At 33.9% G+C, this 15,762-nt stretch overlaps 1 protein-coding gene across 4 annotated transcripts; it reads left to right on the top strand.

Annotated features, from left to right (window-relative positions):
• Positions 1-2,436: 2,436 nt before the first annotated feature.
• On the top strand, positions 2,437-9,120 carry LOC112510439. Of its 4 annotated transcripts, none has more exons than XM_025115856.1 (12): positions 2,437-2,836; positions 3,600-3,803; positions 3,963-4,144; positions 4,933-5,059; positions 5,147-5,314; positions 6,297-6,914; positions 7,287-7,372; positions 7,493-7,544; positions 8,077-8,160; positions 8,281-8,324; positions 8,511-8,585; positions 8,669-9,120. In XM_025115856.1, exons 1-12 carry the CDS (start codon positions 2,729-2,731, stop codon positions 8,853-8,855), a joined length of 1,935 nt encoding a protein of 644 aa, XP_024971624.1. In that variant the 5' UTR covers positions 2,437-2,728; the 3' UTR covers positions 8,856-9,120. The 4 variants fall into 4 exon arrangements, with proteins under 4 accessions (XP_024971624.1, XP_024971622.1, XP_024971623.1 ...); XM_025115854.1 differs by having other exon boundaries at positions 8,275-8,324; XM_025115855.1 differs by having other exon boundaries at positions 5,147-5,311; positions 8,275-8,324; positions 8,669-8,983.
• Positions 9,121-15,762: the final 6,642 nt, after the last annotated feature.

Raw genomic sequence — 15,762 nt, 5'->3', positions numbered from 1 at the left:
TACTCGGATCTCTTCTCAGGCGTTTGGTCTGTTTCTGTTTATGTTTGTCATCCTTTGTGTCCTGGCCTCAAGAATCCAGATAGAGATAGCAAATGAGCAATGGTGCGAAGACTCTTGGAAGCGTTGCTTATTGGCAATAGTCACCACCTTTATTTTATCGGATAACATTCTTGGTCATTAGAATGGATTGTTGGTAAACGTGTTTTACCTGTTAAATGCTTACTGGGTAAAAGTCTTCTTTATCACTTATCGGGTATGATTTTTGATTCTTGATTATTGCTATGGTTCGTAGGTAAGATTTTTGGTTCTTGTAATGCCCGCCTCATAAGCCAAATGACACTTGCTAAACATTTGCATGATAAGCATTTGGTAAACATCACATTAGTTTTAGGGTTTGATTTGGTTTAGTAATTGATTAAATTTTAGTGGTTTTATAATGATTAAGGGACTGTTTGACAGTTGTTGAATGTTTTGGTGTATAATGATTAAGAGGTTTTCATGATATAGTGCAAAATGAAATATAATTTTTTGGTAATTGTTTACAATGAAATTAGGTGCTGAATGGTTAAGGGAGACACATGATACAAAATCATTCAGATGGTTTTTGGAATCATTAAGGGATAGATTTTTTTTGCCAAACAAAATTCACCTGTTAATGATTCAGAGGTTAACTCTTAATGGAACAAACTCCACCTGTTTGTACATTTGTTTCGTTTTGATCTAGTCGTGTTTGTGTTTATGCATATGTTATTTGTGTAACAGTTATTAAAAATCATCAATTTTTTATAACGGTTATATTTAAGATTTATATTTGATGCTTTTTAGAAAGTTTGTTATATGTTTGACATATGAGGATCATGCATGTGATGCAAATATTTCGTATCCATGATATAAAAATATAAGGAATGTCCATCAAATCGTAAATAAATAGGAACTCTTTATTTTTATTATTGCTTATGTTAATATAATAAAATATATTACTGATTTGTTTCAATTATCTATAATATATAATAAATTATTTGATAAAAACTCTTAGAAACAAATTTTTATATATATGAAATACTGTTTAGTGATGTATATTACTTAAAATTCAAGATCACAAGTAAATTGTGCGTAAGTACAACTTATTAAAGCTTCATGTTTGAATTCGTGTAAATAACTGCAAATAAACATAATCTAGAGGATAAACATAAGATGTGAAAGATCGTGTGAGAAGAAGAGTTAAGGAGAGAAGCATGAAGAAGAATTTGAATTCTTGATCACCTTTAATCTCAAACCCACCCATGACTCGCGTTTGATACGATGATTGATCCGGTACATCTTAGCGCATCTCATCCTAATGTGCATCCAAAGGTGAAGATCCATTCTTACGCTTCTCATTTTAACTCTTCTTTTCATTGGAACACAACCCTACGAGAAGATGCCTCTTCAAGATTCTCTAGGTTTATTGAGTTCTCTAAATTCTCCAAGATATCAGTAAACTTGGACGTTTGTTGATCTTTGCAATCAGTAAAAAGCAAATTTGACTTATCCACTTTGTTAAGAACCGCTTCTTCTGTCATACAAATATTGTTGTAAGATTTTGTAACGATCACGTCATAAAAATTATAACACATGAATGCCTGACGTTTTATTACATCTCGTATTAAAGACAAAAGGTTCTTATAAAATAATATTCAATAATGAGGCAAAGTAAACCTAAATCGTTACTTTGAAAAGTTTTGAACAACAGGAGAAGGCAAACTCCGTTGTTTTGAAGAGAAAGAAGCGTTATAAAAAGACTATTTAAAATCATCACGTAAAAGAGAAGAAAGTTCTACCCTATTTAATAATGGAATTACAGAAATATTTCTCAAAGGCTCCACGAGTGTAGGTTTCTTGAATTCTTAAAATTCTCCAAAATAGCAGACAATTTGGACTTTTGCTGATCGTTGCAGTCATAAAAAACAATCCGACTTTCCGTCTTGATGAAAACCCGCTTTTTTATTGTATAAAATTACGTAAGATCCAGTAACAAACAATTATAAAGAATGTCACACATCACATTTCATTATATCAAGTATTCTTTACCCACTGTTTTATTTAAAGGACTGTTAACTAAACGTATATCCAATTATTTACCTTACCAGATGAACATAACAAGAATTGAGAATCTTACATGATAAAAGCAATGAAGAGGATGGTGAGTCTTACCCGGTAAGTGAGAGTAACGACTCTTACGTAGTAAGTGTTTACCGAATAAATTTTTACATACAATACCATTTTAAATACACTAAAATCTTATCAATACTGTTGGTAAGCATTACCGGATAAACGTTGGATAAGAAAAAAAGTTAAGAAATTTTATAAAATTTAAATTAGAAATTAGGTCCGTTGGCGTTATATATATATATATATATATATATATATATATATATATACTTATATGTGACTGTGAATCTGAAATGTAAATCACTTGTTGTCATCTAGAAACCGCAATCGAACCCCAGGGCTCTCTCACGCAGCCTTTCACTCGCCAAATTCATCGATAGGTATATCCGAATGCACGATTTCAGGTATTAGGTTTTGCGATTTCCGACGAAGCTAGTTGATTGCGATGAAGAAACCCTTTGCCCTGATAACCACGCACACATACATACTTGCGTAAAATCAATTCAACAATTTGGTATTTTGACCCTTGAAGGGTTTTGTGCTTGAGTGCGATCGGAGGTCAAATTTCGATCGAAAAATGGATTATGTTTGTCCAGTTAACGATTTGGAGAAACAGCTTAAAGAAGCTGGGGAACAGCTTGCATTGCCCCATTCTTCCACCAAGGAACTTCTAGAGCTTCTTGATGTAAGCCGTTGTTAACCTTTTTCTTTATCGTGTATGTATATGCGTTACTTGATTATTTTGAGTAAGTAATTCATAGCATTTACAATTAGAATCCAAATTGTTGAGAGTGGTAAATTTGAGGAACTTAGATCATTGTAACGTGTAAGGTTTGGTTAGATTTCCCCTCTGTTTGATAATTATGTGTGTTTATATACTGAAACAGATAGCAGATGCTTTCTCATTAGGGTTCCTATGCCATAGAAGTTGGTTGGTTAATTGTTTTTGTTGTTTGAAGTCAAGATTATGTTGAAATCTGCTCTATTGGCTTTCTATACTGATGATAGATTAATGTTCTTAAGTCGGCAATAACCGAATAGGCAGCTATCATTATAAATAATGTTTGTACACCCAAATGAAAACTGCCAGATTGCACAGGTAATGCCAGACTTTTTGATTTTGTGACGATCTATCAACTAATAAGAAGATTCTATAAAAGCAATGATGAATAGATACGAATAGCGCAAGAAAATAAGGAAATAGAAAAGCATAGCTCTATTTGTTTGAATATTTTAATTCTCTCGTGTTGAACACTCGTAATACTTAGCAGATATTGTACATTATGAGTACATGATGCATGGCTTCTTATTGCCAACGTGTGGGGTGGGCTTATGTATCTGTTACCATTACTAATGCTAAGCTTTTCGCCATGATATTTCTCTTAATTTTCCCTATTTGCTACAACATACTTATAATATTTGCTATCTTTTTAACTTCTTTCTTTAAGAAAATCGAGCAATTCTTAACTTTTGTGGGTCAAGCACCATCTATCTCAATGCAAAGTGCACTAGTTCCCTCAATGGGGGCGCTAATTTCCGATCAGCTAGTAAAGCATTCAGATGTGGATGTTAGAGTTTCAGTGGCTTCATGTCTTTGTGAAGTAGCCCGAATAACTGCACCAGATCCACCTTATAAGGATGAAATTATGAAGGTATTCCCGGAGCCAATTTATTTAATCTTATTCATATATCTATAGGCTTTATAGATGGCATTTTTCTATTTCCTCTTTGATAGAAGATTTATTCAATTATCTTGGAGAAGCCATTTGATACTTCTTGTTCCCTTTCCTTGTTCAATCGTTGTTACACAGGAAATCTTTCACCTGAATGTGATGGCCTTTGGGGAGCTGCTGAATACAACTGGTCGCAGTTATTATAAAGTCATTCACATTCTCGAGTCTGTTGCTAAAGTGAAATCATGCTTATTGATGCTGGACCTAGAGTGTGATGCTTTGGTCCTTGAGATGTTTAAACACTTTTTAGATGGAATTAGGTGAGAGCTCTTATTCCTCATTATAGATTACCATACCTATTTTCTCTTATCACCCTTTCATGGGTGAGTTTGATCGGATAATTAATTCGAATCTAGATTTACCGAGTACCAAGAACATACATATAAAGGGATAAACTTCTTGCACCATGGTCTTTTTTTTGAAGTATATAATACTTATATATGGAAAATGCAACAAAATAAAATCACACACCCTCCTCACTTTGGTGAGGTTTGAACCTCTGACCTCCTAGGAGGCCAGAGGCTACGATGGTCTTCCTTGGCTTAATACAACTAAATTTAAATTCTTTGTTATGTACTTCTAATTCTTACTTTTGAAAAAAACATAAAATGAATCTTCATCTGTTTTCGTGTTTGTAGAACTGTAAGAAGGTTTAGACTTAGGGGCTGTTTGGTTGGTTTTCCATTAAGTCATGTGTGGAAAAGCTGTCTGTGTGGATTAATTTGTCTATATAGATTGAGAAGGTTTCTGTTTGAGAGAGGTTTTTCATTGATGAAACGAGCGTGTTTTTTATTAGGGAGGGGCAGGTTTGGGAAAAACTTCCTAGAATCTTATTGAATAAGCCACTTTCTATATCATAAAGTCACTACCAAACTGTTATATATAGCTGAGCGAATAAGCTGTCAGTCTCATTAAACTCATTAAGCCGCTAAGAAACAGGCCCTTACTCTATGTTCTTTGTATATACTTTCTATATCGTTAAGCCCTTACTCATGATCTGAATTCGTGTATATTTCAAAATTGATGTTTCCATCTTGATGAAATCTAGGAAAAATCACCCACATACTGTGTTCTCGGACATGGAAACTATCATGACCTTGGTCATTGAAGAAAGTGATGAAATTGCCACAGAGCTTCTGTCCCTTCTGCTTTCTCATGTCAGAAAAGAAAATCAAGTATTTATTATTTCCTCAATCTTTTTCGTTTTCAATTTTTTGTTATAATTCTTATGTTCCTGAAGGAATTATATGCTATGCTTTCAGAATGTTTTGCCCGTTCCTTGGAAATTGGCAGAGAAGGTCTTGAGAAATTGTAATGATACTCTCAAATCCTATTCTCAAACAGTAATGAAACTCATACAGTCAGATACTGATGATTATGCTGAAGTGGTCACTGCCCTATGCCAGAATGCCTATCAAAATGAAACCGTGGTGCGTTTCTTCTGTATACCAAATTTATATTCGAACTTATGCATAATTTGCAATGGGTAACTTTCCGTTTATTTTCTTGATAGTCAAGTAACCGACATGATCTATGACATGCAAATTCTCAAGTCTAAACCTTCAGATGCATTCTTCTTAGCATTTCATTCTATCTGTTTGGATTTACTCCACTTGGTTATGATTTCTCTCATTACTCATATCTGGCTTTCTACCTTAACTTGTATACAAGACTGGAGGCTTTGAAAGTTCTGTGAATTATTTAAATGTTCCCCTGCGCCCCAGTTTCTTCTTCTTTGGGATGAGCCCGGAAGCAGCTCTTAAGCTTATGCTTTGTGAACGGAAGGTTCCAGTCACAAAGACTAAGGGGCTGTTTACCAAACGCTTACCTGGTAAGTTCTTGTTAAGTCACATTACCTTACTCAATGGATACGGCAAGGACCAAGAATCTTACCTGGTAAAGCCGTAAAGGCGATGGTAAGGACTGAGAGTCTTACCTGGTAAGTGAGGGTGACGACTCTTACTCGTTTAGCGCTTACTGGGTAAATTATTGCATACGATGCCACCATGTTGATGGTCTAAAATCTTATCTGTTACGGTAAGTGATAATGTTGAATTTTACCGGTTAGCGCTTACCGGATAAGTATTTGGGTAAACGGCTGGCCCTAGGTCATTGAAGCAGCTACTTTGCATGATGAGAAAATAGGCATTCATAGACTTCCTCACGTAGTTGTTAAGTTCACAAATCAATGCTAAGATTATAAAATGGATGTAAAAGAAATCAATTTGCTTCTGGAAATGCTTTTTGCTTGATGAGCTTATGGAAATATGTGCAACTGGTTTTTAAAATTACTATCAGGCATCTTACATTATTGATCAAAGTTAGTTTTATGATTCTGTAAATGTTCAGATCTACCAATATCTTCTCTTCTAGAACTTCAAATTTACTCGAAACTTTAAAACATTGTTGCAGGGAACTCCGCCCACGAAGACTAACAATATTCACAAGAGGGATGTTAATACATTGGAGAATGGAGGATCCACAAAGACCATGCACTCTCAACCTAAGAAGCAAAAATATACCGATACACAGAGAGTTTCAGCAGGTCCAAAGAAAATAGATAGAAAGCCCGACACCATGTCCTCAAAACTGGACGAGCCTTCCCATAAAAATCGGTTAAAGGGAAAAGAACTAGAAGCATCTCAAAACCTTGACTCCGCTCATGAAAGCCTTTCCGCAAAAGGTCGATCAAGAAACAAGAAGAACAATTTAAGTCAAGATTCAAAGAAAGATTTGAAGAGAACAAGATTTCAGGACAAAGCTTCACCTTCTGGGGGAGTTTCTTCGAAAGAAAAATCTAAAGGCGTGAAAGGGTCTACAGAGAAGCAATCGACTAAAACCAAGGGCGTTGCAAAGGGAAATACCAAGACATCTGGTTCTTTATACAACATAGCGATAAAGAAGGAAGACGAGGACCTAACTGATTCCGTTGGAGCAGAACCATTATTGGGACAAATGAACGATAAAGCACAGGATAGAAGAAAACCTACTTCTTCCAAGAAGCATGTTGCTAATGGTTCTCATGGCAAGGTGATCTTAAATATTTGTTAATTTCTTCTTAACAAATTACAACATGAGAATTTTCTATATGCTTATTGGTCATGTTCCATTTTAACGACTTCCTTGCACATCTTGAGTAGAGCTGATCATTTGCGGGCTTGGGCCAGGCCTAACCTATTTTTCTTGTCCAACGGGCCTAATATAGCAAACCCAAGCCCTTTTTACGAGCTTGAAAACTTACCCTTACCTGCCCTATAAACAGGCCAGGATTGCCCACGGTCTAATGGGCCTAAAAATCTTTTTATATTTTCTAGAGATACATGTTCCCCTTGCTCTTCTACTTTCCATGCCTCCGTTAGTGAAGTTGTTGGTTAACTTTAAGTTTCTTAATTTTTGATACAGGATCTCCAAAATGTGAATACTTTGAAGAAATACGGGAAAGAATTGGTGGGGCATAGGATAAAAGTTTGGTGGCCATTAGACCGAATGTAAGTACCATCATATGGATGGCAAAAAGTGGACGAATATAAATCTTGTGTCGCCAATGTTTTATCAATTGTAAAGTTTAATGATCGTTTTCTGATCAGGATAAGTTTCTTTTTGGGCAGGTATTACGAAGGTGCCGTTTCTTCTTATAATTCTTTGGATAAGAAGCACAAGGTGAGAAGATGCTCTAATTGCTGTTTGACAGAGAATTTTCTTCTTTCTATACAATACATCCATTCGTTACTTGAGCTTGTTCAAACATCCCCATGTGAGCGTATTGTGGGGGACCGTCAAGCACATTCGGCAAGGATCAAGGGCGATTTTGGCAATGACAACTTGTTATTCAATGTGGCAAAAAGGGCCCGTTTGTTAGCAGCTTAATGAGACTCACAGCTTATTTAGTTAGCTATATATGACTGTTTGGTACTGGCTTAATGATATAGAAGTGGCTTATGCGTAAGCTTTTAGGAGAGAGCTTTATGCAAAAAGCCAAGTTTTTTTTCCCAAACCTGCCTCTCTCAATTAAAAAACATGCTCCTTCCATATTTGAAAAAACCCTACCAAACAAACCTTCCCAATCTATTAAACAAATTAATCCACACAGACAGCTTTATCCATACAAGACTTAATGGAAAACCAACCAACCAGCCCCTTCTCTTGCATTCTATTTATAGATTTTGAATTTCTATTTTGCTTCTCAATGCAGGTATTATATGCAGACGGGGATGAAGAACTGCTGGATCTTCGTCACGAAAAATGGAGTATGCTTAATGACCTGTCACCCGATCAAGTTACCATCCTTCCCAAATTCTGTACTTTGCTGTTATTTTTTTCTTTGCTTTATATATTTCTTTATGTTGCTGATATATATATATATATATGTATATATATATATTCATATTAGCTACAGGAGCAAGTTGCTGATTTAACGAGCCCCATGACTACCTCTGCCAAGTAAGTGCTTTCGATCATGGTTTTTCTTATATTAAAACCAAGTTTCGTACCATTCCAAACCAAAACCTCTAGAAGCTGATTTCATAGAAAGAACTGCAACCATTTGCAAGGATCTTCTTCCTCCATTTCTTCCAATTTATCGATCTATTAAATAAATGTTAACATGTGGTTGTTCGACATTTGCAGGCGGCTAAAACCAAAGGGGAAAAGAAAGATAGAATCGTCACTAATGCAAGTGGACAACTACAATTCACCAAAAAGGTCGGTTACCTACACAAATAAATAATTTATCTGATGATTTTGCTTTCGGTCAATGACCAGTTGTTACCCCATCTTAATAACAGCCCGGCTCCTGCTTACTCATCAAAAACCCGACCCACAAAAGAACATGATATCACCATGGATGTACTTTGCACTGATAACCAAAAGCGCGATCCAGTTAAGACATCCGACATTTCTACTGAAAAGGTGGAGCAAGATGGTAAGCGAAAGATGGGAAGATCCGAAAAAACAGCAGAGTTCGTTTACTGAAACTTGATTGGATCACATACCTGTTACTGACTCCATAAGCAAGCCACACAGATTACAGGTTCAGCTAACGTAGAAAACTGTGGGATAAAATAACCACTAAAAGGAATAGATCAATGATTGTTGAAATGGATTATTTGTCAGCTAAATTTTGATGAATTGGTGTTGTAGATGGTGTAGAAAAAGCTTGGGTTTAGTAGTAAAAGATTCATCTTCAGTGGTCGCATGCAGTTGTACAAATGTGGTTTTCACAAAAAACAACTGCTTTTTTATTTGGGATGGAGGTCAGGATTGCATGCATACATTGGATCAGTAGAGACCTGTTCTAGTGTAGGATATACTGAGTTGGTTTATATTATTATATGGATTTTTTGTCTAGTGATTTTCCATTTTCCAAGAAATGGGTTTTGTTAGATTGACCAAATGAAGGATTAGAAATCCATACCAACCCAACTCAGACCATTATAATTTATAAGAGGTATGATGATCTCAGAGGTGATGACATGAATTCATCATTTGGGTTTGGTAAGGGCTTGAAATATTTTTCAAGTCACCAATTTTCCAATCATTAGCATTGATGGTGTTTTCTTCTGGTTGGCATTGCATCTTTCTTCCATTAGGAATTTTTTATTCTCCACTCCCAAAAAGGTGAATTCAACCACCATCAAACCAAAATTAATTAACAAGTCCACCTTTAGAATTGGACAAAATGGTATATGTTTTGGTATGATTCTGATGTGATATTTTATTATTAAATATACAGTTTTTATATTATAAGACTTGGAATCATGTAAAAACAGACTGTTTTTATGAGACTACATAAATAACACTAAATCTCGTTTAGAACTTATGATGAACACATTGCTATTTTTGTTTACAGGATTGCATCTGATTGTAGTGACAAATGTCTGATGACCATAGTTATATGATTCAAGTGAATACATGTCGGATTCTTTAACCTTGAAAACGAGGATGATGTAATCAATCTATGGAAAGCAAGTCATACCCGTTTTTACATCAACTTTTTAATTAAGTTGGTGATTAGGTTAGTTCCGATGTTGAGTTCAATATCGACAAGGTTGGTTCCTAACCTACCACATTCAGTTTCGAATACGGGTGACCAATTTGTTCATGAAGCTCAATATGATCTAGATACAGGTTGTCGATGAAAGTCGGGTTACTGTGGACATCAAGAAGATGAAGTTGTTGGTGATGAGGTGAGGTTAGTGGTGAACATCAAAAATATATAGTTGGTGGTGATGAAGGTGAGGTTCTTGGTGGACATCAAGAAAGGTTACAGGAAATTCAATATTTCAACCATAAATTGGTGATGATCTTAATTTAGATTAAGAGGCCGTAACTGTGCGTATGTACAACTTATTAAAACTTAATGTTTGAATTCATGTAACTAACTGCAAATATTAATCATAGTCAAATACAAGATAAATATTTTATTTTAAATATAAAAAATCTAAAATATAATTAAGATAATCATTGAGTTATAACAAAATATTAATCATTAGCTATAAAAAATTATATTATTAAATCAAAAATAAATTATTTCATTACCTAATCTAAATTAAATTATAATAAAACATTAGATTAAAGAAATTACACAAAAAAACAATAACTTATATATTTATTTTCGAAATTTTAGAATATCTTCATATTTATATTTTATTTAAAAACAAAAATTATTTCTTTTTCAAAATCACATAAAAACTATATTAAAACATCTACAAAACACTAAAATCCAGATAAATAACACCTCGTCTCACAAAATAAATCTTAAACTTGACCGAAGTTCAAGAAGGGCAACTGGTCAAAGGAAAACATCAGCCGCAATATTATCAAATTAAATGGGATTTGTTTGAATTAATTACAAGCATAGTCCTTCAACTATTACCTACTCTACACATTTGACCAAAACACAAAATTAAATGACAAAAATAGGAAACCCTACCCCTCTCTCTATCCAACCTATGGAGGGACAAAATTTCAAACCCTCAAATTTCTTTTATTTGTGGTAATATATTTTTAATATTGAGGCGAAAGGTTGAATATCGACAATTTCAATCGGTTTCACACATAACTTGTATTCAAGGACATTATGTGAAGAGACATTTTTTTGGCTCACTCAACGACTGAGGCTAGCAGGGGCTCGATGATTGAACCCAGTGCCTGTGTTGTATTTGGGATTAATTATTTTTAATATTTACTAAATGACAGACGTCAGGGACCTTGTGTATTGAACGATCCCGTTATGAAAACATTACATTGGATGTCAGACATGATTATTGTATTTATGGTCCTTCGACTTAATTCTAACCACGTCATAACTGAGTGACAAAATGGTATTTGAATACGTCATATATTGAGCAACAATTCTATCGTGGATCAAAATAAGCTGCCTACATGTGATCGACCCATGTATTTTAGCTGGAATTTAATAATACTGATTGTTGAAATGTTTATAAACCCCGCCAACCCTATAGAAAGGTTATGGGTAATGATAAGACCCGTATAGATGTCAATTATGGCATAACGACATCAATTCGCAAAGTAAGAGTTGTATGCAAAGCAAGCTTTAAAACTGTACAAAAATGTGGAGACACCGTAACTTAATTTGGTGGATTAACATTTTGGTATATTCAAAGATGCAATAAAGTCGCCGTTAATTTGTCTATTTAAAAGCTCAAAAATATCTTTAATCAATTCTCACATGCAATTAAATTAATCGGTAACTCATTTAATTGTAACCAAACATTTATAAAACTAGAATAGAAACATGCCGAAGTTTCAACTATGAAGCAAAGTTGATAAGAATAATTAATAGTATTAATATAATAAGAAAAAACAACATATAAAAGTATTAAAATAATTATAATCTATACTATATTATAAAGCATTTGATAAAAATTCTTAAAAACCATTTTTTTATGTATGAAATACTGTTTATTGATGCATATTACTTAAAATTGAAGATTACAAGTAAATTATGCGTAAGTACAACTTATTAAAGCTCCATGTTTAAATTCATGTAACTAACTGCAAATATATATAATTAAATACAGAATAAACATTTCATTTTAAATATAAAAAATCGAAAATATAATTAGAATAATCATTGAAATCTAACAGAATATTTAATTATTATCTTTATTAAAAATTATATTATTAAACCAAAATTAAGTTACTTCGTTACATTAAATTAAATTATAATAAAAGAAATTGAATTAAAAAAAATACACAAAAAAAGAATTTTTAAATAGTTAATTTGATACTAATATCAATATATATTTTTTCAAAATTTTATGATATTTTATTTAAAAATAAAAACATTGTTGTTTTCTCAAAACTAAATAAAACCGTATTATATTGACATAGATGAAAAATAAAACGAAACATTGAAATGGAGACGTGCCTTGATGCATTGCACGAGTATTCTTCTAGTATTTCTAGATACAAGTATCTGAGAACCCTCTTACGGTTCTATAAACTGTTTTTTCATGTTACTTTGGATTAATTGAGTGACGAAACTCGTTATAAGCACATGAATACACGAACATGTTCGTCAAATCATATTTCCGTAAATACCTGAAATTGGAAAGTTGCATTTACTTAAATTAGAGTAATAATACTATTTTTAGATATAAGAAAACTAGAGTAACCTAAAAGGGTCTTTAAATGATCTTGCAACATCTCTAACATATCAAAGTTCATGTTTAGCAAAAGGTGACGTCCTGTAAGAAAGTTTACCGAGATGTTGATGGGAAACCTCTAAAAGAAATGAAGACACGTCAAACATCTCTTCGAATACTCACCCTTGTAGGGTGTACCTCTCTAAATCCTTGCTTGTAAATATCTAAACCACTTGTTTTTTGGCGCACTGGTTAATTTCAAGGGATGTAGTGAAAATCTCATCTATCCTTAGTTTGAATCCACGCGCTGCCAAGGCCCTTGTGACCATGGAGGTTCATCTACAATGACTCAAGACCATTTGTGGTCGCCCGAGATTATTTGGTGCGTGTAAGATGGCCCAAAAACCCACAGTTCGCCAAATAAAAATACCTAGGTAGGATGTTCTTGATTGTACATAAAGACATCTAAATAGATGGTTACCCCACATTTGTAAAGGAACCAAGTGAAGTAAGAGTAATAAACCCATGCTTCCTTCTTGAGCTCTTGTTTGTTCATTTCGGTTTGCATTCCTGAGTTAGGCTGTCTTAGTACGATTACTAAGAACCGTATATAAGCTTGTAGAAACAACTCCAGTACAAGAAGTTCACTAAAACCTGAAATACGGAAACAATAAAAAAGAAGATATATATAGGGGCCTAATCAAATGAGAACTAATTAATTTGTGGTAACCGTGAGATCCAATCTCAACCACAAATCAATAGATAAATTAAAAAAATTATAATTTTGGTAATTTTGAATTAAAATTTTAATGCAAGGACATTTTAGGTATTTTAAAACTCTTCTCTCTACTCTCTCCGTCCTCCGGTGATACCATAATGGTATCACAATGCATCATATATGTGCTTGGGTATCACACTGAGGTCGTTTGTGTGGTCGATCGGAGATGTAACACAGTGGTATCACAATGCATCTTATATATGCTTGGGTATCACACCGTGTCTTTTGTTTAACAGAGTCAATATTTTTAGGTATCACAGTGGTATCACCGGAGGACGGTGGCCGGAGGCCGGAGGATGGAGAGAGGAGAGAAAATACCTAAAATGTCCATGCATTAAAAATTTAATTCAAAATTACCAAAATTATAAATTTCCTAATTTATATATTGATCTGTGGTTGAGATTGGATCTCACGGTTACCACAAACTAACCAGTTCTTCCATTAATGGCCTATATATATATATATATATATACATATATTATTAACCTGAATATCCAAACTGCTATGCGAGCCGACTAATCCCAGAGCGACCACCTGCTTTGCAGATAGCCCGGAGTCACCGTATTTGAACCTCCGTGGCCACAAGGGGATTTTTATTTCTTCTTGGATTTAAACATGTGACTTCATGGTATTTTTGACCTTTAGAGCCAAATTCAAACTAATCAGACATCACCCTTATGGTTAAGATATATCTTTTAGTTATTTTGAAAAATAAACGCGTACATTTGGTTTACATTCAACTCAAAGGCATATATACACTAATAAAGGTGGGACCTAGCTACACGAATTCAAAAGTCTCGATTAGAGGCGGATCCATAAATGTTTTCGATGATGATAACAAAATAGTTACTTTAATATGTTAAAACTTAATTATAACTATAAAATACTATACAAAACATTTAAAATCACATCCAATTTCAACGGTTTACTTATTATCGACCACTGTTAACCATGAAAGCTTAAATTTAAGCTTCAATATGCTATTGTAGCATCTCAGTTTTCTGGCAACGATACCCTGTGGTAACACCAACGTTTACGGGGCCTCATCCATAACCAAGCAATCTAATTTAACAAAAAGTAGGGTCGCAGAAAATGTATACACATTAATTTAACAAAACTCGTTTTTCATAATGTTGTAATATAACATGACTCTTAGTATAAAATCCTTTGATAAAACATAACTTCGATCTACGTGAAAATTGCTACTTTCTTCCCTATGGATGAAAAAAAGTAGTTTACTCTTAAATCTATTAAATTTTTTTTTTGATTAACCTGGATATCCAACCCGCTATGCGAGCCGATTAATCTCAGGGCGACCACATGCTTTGTAGATGGCCCGGAGTCACCGCATTTGAACCTCTGTGACCACAAGGGGATTTTTATTCCTTCTTGGACTTGAACCTGTGACCTCCAGGTACTTTTGATCTTTAGAGCCAAGCTCAAACCAAATCAGGCACCACCCTTGTGGTTTAAATTTATTAATTTTCTTATCACCACTCTTGTGAATTTGTCTCTCAGGATTTCAAAAAGTTGAATATTCTGCTCATAAATGTAAAAGAATAAAAGTTGATTAAGATGTTGTCTGAAAAAAAAATACAAGTTTAAGTTTACAGACGTGTATTCAAAGTTACGAGTTAAGTGTATTCAGAGTTGGGGCGCAAGTCTGAATACACAACATACAGAGTGGAATATAAGTCTGGATAGCGTTTGTAGAGTTCAGAGGACAGATGAAAAGCGACCAAGTGAAGGAAGTCTTCAGAATTTGGATGATGTGTTATCAGAGTTATTGATAACTCTGGATACGCTTATTCAGAGTTAGAGGCTTAGTCATTTCTTGTGACTACTTTTCTCGCGTTTTAAGATTAAGCCCTATGATACTAGACCACATGTCTTTTAGTGATTTGTCTGTTTTGTAATGTCTTCTAACTATAACATGGTTTCTCATCTATAAATACAGTTTGTTATTTCTGTTGTAAGTAATGCTTTGATCAGATTCATACTTGTAAAGATAAATTCAATCAGATTCATTTGTACTCAATAATATCCAGTCAATGACATATGACTTGATCAATCGTTGTGTATTCATCCTGTAATTATGCATATTCTTTGTATTCTTGAATATAATCAGTATATGGGATTAACAACACTAAAAATAATATTCTTTGTATTCTTGGTCCTTCCCATATGCATCTGGTAAGGTAATGTGACTTTGTAGGTGCTTATTCGGGTAAGTGTTTGTTAAACAACCACTTAATTTACTGTTAGTAACCACTCACGCAAAATAAACATAAACACCTCCTATTCCCTAGACCAGATACAATACAATGGGGTAAACTCGATATAATTCAATATACTAAACACAATGGATCGTCCAAAACTAACAAATCCCGATAAATAAATGATTACCCAAATAATTGTAAGCTATATGCCAAAGATATATGCGATCTAGTGAACATTAAAAAGAGAGACTACGACTACAGGTGATGCGTGC

Source organism: Cynara cardunculus, assembly GCF_001531365.2.
Source record: "Cynara cardunculus var. scolymus isolate 2C chromosome LG 3, CcrdV1, whole genome shotgun sequence".
Classification (NCBI taxonomy): domain Eukaryota; kingdom Viridiplantae; phylum Streptophyta; class Magnoliopsida; order Asterales; family Asteraceae; genus Cynara; species Cynara cardunculus.
This window is presented reverse-complemented; position numbering and strand designations above follow the sequence as displayed.

Excerpts from the sequence above, each read along its gene's own strand:
- LOC112510439 (XM_025115854.1), top strand. The coding sequence starts at position 2,729 with ATGGATTATGTTTGTCCAGTTAACGATTTGGAGAAACAGCTTAAAGAA. Across the intron at positions 2,837-3,599 it reads AACTTCTAGAGCTTCTTGAT|AAAATCGAGCAATTCTTAAC; the intron begins GTAAGCCGTTGT and ends TCTTTCTTTAAG. Across the intron at positions 4,145-4,932 it reads CACTTTTTAGATGGAATTAG|GAAAAATCACCCACATACTG; the intron begins GTGAGAGCTCTT and ends GATGAAATCTAG.